This window comes from Botryllus schlosseri, chromosome 7 (assembly GCF_051294905.1).
Source record: "Botryllus schlosseri isolate E-star chromosome 7, Bs_hap1, whole genome shotgun sequence".
In the NCBI taxonomy this organism is placed as follows: Eukaryota; Metazoa; Chordata; class Ascidiacea; order Stolidobranchia; family Styelidae; genus Botryllus; species Botryllus schlosseri.
Genome location: NC_137242.1, coordinates 29,899,527 through 29,904,391, shown reverse-complemented (window position 1 = coordinate 29,904,391; position 4,865 = coordinate 29,899,527). Strand labels below are relative to the sequence as shown.

At 45.3% G+C, this 4,865-nt stretch overlaps 1 protein-coding gene across 1 annotated transcript; it reads left to right on the top strand.

Moving 5' to 3' along the window:
• The first annotated feature begins 451 nt into the window (after positions 1-451).
• LOC145443530 (uncharacterized protein F54H12.2-like) lies at positions 452-1,537 on the top strand. The gene has a single exon (XM_080321484.1). It carries the CDS (start codon positions 452-454, stop codon positions 1,535-1,537), a length of 1,086 nt encoding a protein of 361 aa, XP_080177610.1.
• The last annotated feature ends 3,328 nt before the right edge of the window (positions 1,538-4,865 follow it).

Below are 4,865 nucleotides of genomic sequence, written 5' to 3'. Positions count from 1 at the left end.
GGATATACACATTAACTAAGTACCAATCACGTGACTATTTACTTGATACATATTCAACACCGGTCGAGAGATACCTATACCCGAAAGTACGATATGCCGACGCACCCATAAGAACACATGGCGAATCACCACCACAGCCTATACGCGAAATACGACATGCGAAAGTACGACGTGCGACAGATCCCTATACCTAAAAGTACGATGTGCCAACACGAGTTTTCAATACGATATGCGACAGATGCCTATACCTGAAAGTACGACGTGCGAGCGCATCCATGAGAACACATTACGATGTGCGACCGAGAGGGGGGGGTCCAAAAGTACGATGTGCCACCACGAGTTTTCCATACGATGTGCGACCGCACCTATACTACCCCATGCAAAAAAGCGCACACCACGACCGATCTACTACACTACTTGCGGGGTATATCTAGATCTCACCAATACGTTTATGAAAATACAACTTCAAGTCACAAAGACAGACGGGACCTCTATTGGCGAGGGCAATGTCACTGTGGTTTCGGATATATTCGACGCGTTATTCAAGCAAATCGATGTATATCTCGGTACGAAATTGGTTTCGACTTCAGGCAACAACCACGCCTACAAGAGCTTTCTATTCCATCTGCTAAATACCTCGAGTGCGGTCGGCGAAAGCTATTTACAGTGCTTGGGTTGGATTCCGGATACGATTGGTCATCACGATACCTTTGGAGCTGCTAATACGGGTTTCGTCGCACGAAAAGCGTTGACCAAGAATAGCGAGACAGTCGAGTTAATTGGGAAAATTCCAATCGGATTGTTTGACCAAGATCGTTATTTGCTAGACGGGGTTGATTTGTCGCTACGGTTAATTCGAAACGACGACGCTTTTTGTCTGGTTGGCGATCCCGATTCTACAATCGTGTTGAAGAAAGTAGAATTACATGTTAAACAGATCCAAATCTCGGATTCTATTAGCCTGGCTCACAAATCGATGCTCCAGACGCATTCGGCTAAATATCCGTGGGTAAAACTGTCTATGAGTAACCACTCGTTCGGGGCAGGCGATACATCTATCGAGAAAACACTAGTTTCGGGTATAATGCCTCGGCGTATCGTCGTGGGATTAGTACCGACAGCTGCATATAGCGGCAGCAAGACGAGGAACCCGTTTAATTTTCGTCACTATAATATCGGCTCGATGGCGTTGAATGTGGATGGCGTCCTGAGAAATGGTCGAGAATTTAGATTTGATTTCAGTAAAAACACAAACCTGGAAGGCTTGTTCAGTGTCTATGAATCTATGGGTAAATGGCAATCAGAATCGGATCCAACTGTCACGAGAAATAGCTATAAATCAGGGTATACGCTGTTCGGATTCGACTTGACGCCGGACAGAACACACCAAGGATGTTTCCAGTTGGAACGCAACGGTTCTGTTAAACTACACATAACTCTCACCGAAGGTTTACCAAAAGGCGCAACTTTGATTTGTCTCAAAGAGTATCAACAACTTTTGGAAATCTCAGAGAAGCGTGAAGTAATATCTGTATGAACACCGATCAGATCAACGACATTTTATTTAATCACCCTGACACGAAAGATGTCTTTGCCGGTACGTTTGCGATCGATCTTCTAGCCTCGAAATTATCGAAGCCCTATGCCGTCGTGATAAATTACGATCCAAACGCGAAAAAAGGTTCACATTGGATCAGTATCTTCGCTGATCGAAACGATACACACTTTCATGATTCGTTTGGAGTACCCCCATTGAAACCGGAGATATAGGCTACTCGGCAAGGACGATTATACTTTTACCAGTATACAATTACAGTCAATCCGTGCAACCACATGCGGCCAGCATTCTGTGACATTCATCATAAAGAAATGTCAAGGTGTCGGGACTCTAGATTATCTAGATGTCTTCGGACCTAGCAAACGCGCTAATGACAACTTGGTGACCAATTTTGTGCGCAAACAAAGAAATATACTATACTCGTGAATTTCTTGTGTATTTTTTCTCTCGTATGTATATCACGTTATATCGTTATTCAATAAATCTTTATCCGATACTCGTATTCGTTGTGATTGATCGTGAAGCGAGAGCATCAACCCCGCAATATTGGTAGCCGCCATAACACGAAGGTGAAAGGGTATCGTTCAGGACCAGAGTATGTCAGCTCAAACGCCAACCGTGAATTTGCATCGTTTCGTTTGGCCCAATGCCTTGACCGTGCACTTGAAATATAGCATAGACTCCCATATACGAATCAAGAGGAACGTTCACTTCACAGATATAATGTTCAATGGACAAATTTTTCCTCATCCCATCACATTCAAGAGAAATTGGATCAACCAACCCACGATTACACGCCGAGTCATGCCGGGAGAACTTTTCCGTTTCGTCGGAGTACATACCATAGAGATCCAGAAAGATTCGATGATCATACGTGGAAAATTACAGCAAAGAATACAATAACCTTGATATTATTCGCCTGATAATAAAATTATATTCAACGCAAACGAGTTTTGATACACAGATTGCAACCGTACTCAATTCCAGAAAGCGCGACACGATAGGTCAGCCGGGTTTTGAAATCAACAGACAGAACCAGTTATCAATCCACTCATAAATAACAAGTCACGCTACAACCGCGAAAATTACGTCAGAAATATTACACCAAACTCATTTCAATCGGAAATCAGACAGCCACATATCGATCAGATCGCTTGCAGCAATCCGTCACGCGGGGAACTACCCTCTGTATTTCTGCAAAATGCGTAAGTCCGTTATCCTTTGTTTCTTTATTTTATTGGAGAATTTAGTTTCCTTAAGTTAAAACCTTGCATGCGGCTATATCCACCATTTCTCTACTACTCACGTCCCTGGAGGCGTCTGCGAGAAATCGCAGCAGTTTGCAGAATTTACAGTTCCTCAATGGCCCAGTCATTTCCTTGGTTATCAGAAGAATGCTAAATATTTCTCTTTTGCGAACGACAACGATCGGAACTAACGCCGTTTCCTTTTGGACGGCTTTGAACAATGACGTCATTTCGATGAAATACAATCTGGCTATGCTTTATTGTGGATTTTCACACAGTGAGTTGAGTGTTGAGAGGCACTCAGTTAAGTAGTGTGAGGAAAATTTATGATCTCGATGTTGAGTTTGAGTAACATACATAACACAGTTAAGTTGCCGAAGGCACTTAAGTTGAGGAAACTCTATGATCTCCACCCAGTGTCGCCGTGATAATTTAGCGGTGATTGCCGTGAAATTTGAAGCAGGCAAGCCTAGTTAGTTGAGTTCTCGGTAAGGTCACTTTTAATTATTGTGAAACTTCCAAATGGTAGCAACTACGTGACAATGGGTGTAGAAATGATTACCAGAGAACCCGGCCCTTGGAGAACCCGGCCCTATCAACTCGGCTCTCGGAAACCCGGCCCTTGGAGAACCCGGCCCTCGACGAACTCGAAATTTTGTATATCAAGCACGCGTGGTCTACTTGTTGTGGTATTCATGGCGTTTTTCGACTACTCTGGACCTCGGTGAATGCGGCCCTCGAACAATTTTGAATTAAAAATGCATTAAATGTGATATGATTCTCAGGTAGGGAACAATCACGTGCCGTGGTAGATCTCCCAGTGCGAGAGCCTGATATCGAAGAATCTACCACGCATGCTACCGGTTCACCATGATTGTTTGCCAGGGAACTCGGCACTTGGAGTTTGATGCCGCAGCTTTGCAGCATCTGACCTAATATCCCACCCCGGCCACCCTAATATCCCACCCCCGACAACCCCGATATCCCACCCCCGGCAACCCTAATATCCCACCCCAGGCCACTCTAATATCCCATCCCCGGCAACCCTAATATCCCACCCCCGGCAACCCTAATATCCCACCCCCGGCAACCCTAATATCCCACCCCCGGCAACCCTAATATCCCACCCCCGCAACCCTAATATCCCACCCCCGGCAACCCTAATATCCCACCCCCGGCAACCCTAATATCCCAACCCCGGCAACCCTAATATCCCACCCCGGCAACCCTAATATCCCACCTCCGGCAACCCTAATATCCCACCTCCGGCAACCCTAATGTCCCACTCCCCGAACCTTAATGTCTCCATTCCCAACTACCCTACCCAACCCTAACACCCCACCTCAACCTACAGTTGCAATAACGAGCAGACCACGAGTGGTTGATATGTGAGCAATAACAATCGTTGGGATATATTTTTCATCTGAACAATTCACACACAATGTACAATGCGATAAGACCCAATGCGATGTCATGAACAGATACGAGTATGTCGCACGTCCGCCCCGCGCCAAGTCAATTCAACACTGAGCCGACCACGCAAGCGTGATCACGTGATCTGATCACTCCGTGACTGCGTGATCTACGCATGCCCTGACCTCCTTATAAGATTGACAAATCAGTTGATAATAACATTATTACTTTATTAATTCATATTAATACTTGTGAATACACTTAATTTCAAAATTTCCCGAGGAATTCACCGAGGGCCGGGTTCTCCAAGGGCCGGGTTCTCCGAGGGCCGAGTTGGTAGGGCCGGGTTCTCCAAGGGCCGGGTTCTCCGGCAACCCTAGTAATGGGCGTGGTAATTAGGATGAAGTGGAACATAGACATTCGCCGGCGTATAATGTCTTTAACTACACTATTTAACTGCATACTTGCTGGTGTATTCGACTCGTCCTCAACAATTGTCAGGGGCTCAGAAAAGTAAAATTTGAAACCGGACATCATTTATGACCTGATTTGCTCCATACCCTGCGACCTGCCTGTATGATCTGCGAAGCGGACAGTGATTAGCATCAGTCGGGTTCATATAATATTCGGACTGGAATTTGCACAAT

Excerpts from the sequence above, each read along its gene's own strand:
- LOC145443530 (XM_080321484.1), top strand. The coding sequence starts at position 452 with ATGAAAATACAACTTCAAGTCACAAAGACAGACGGGACCTCTATTGGC.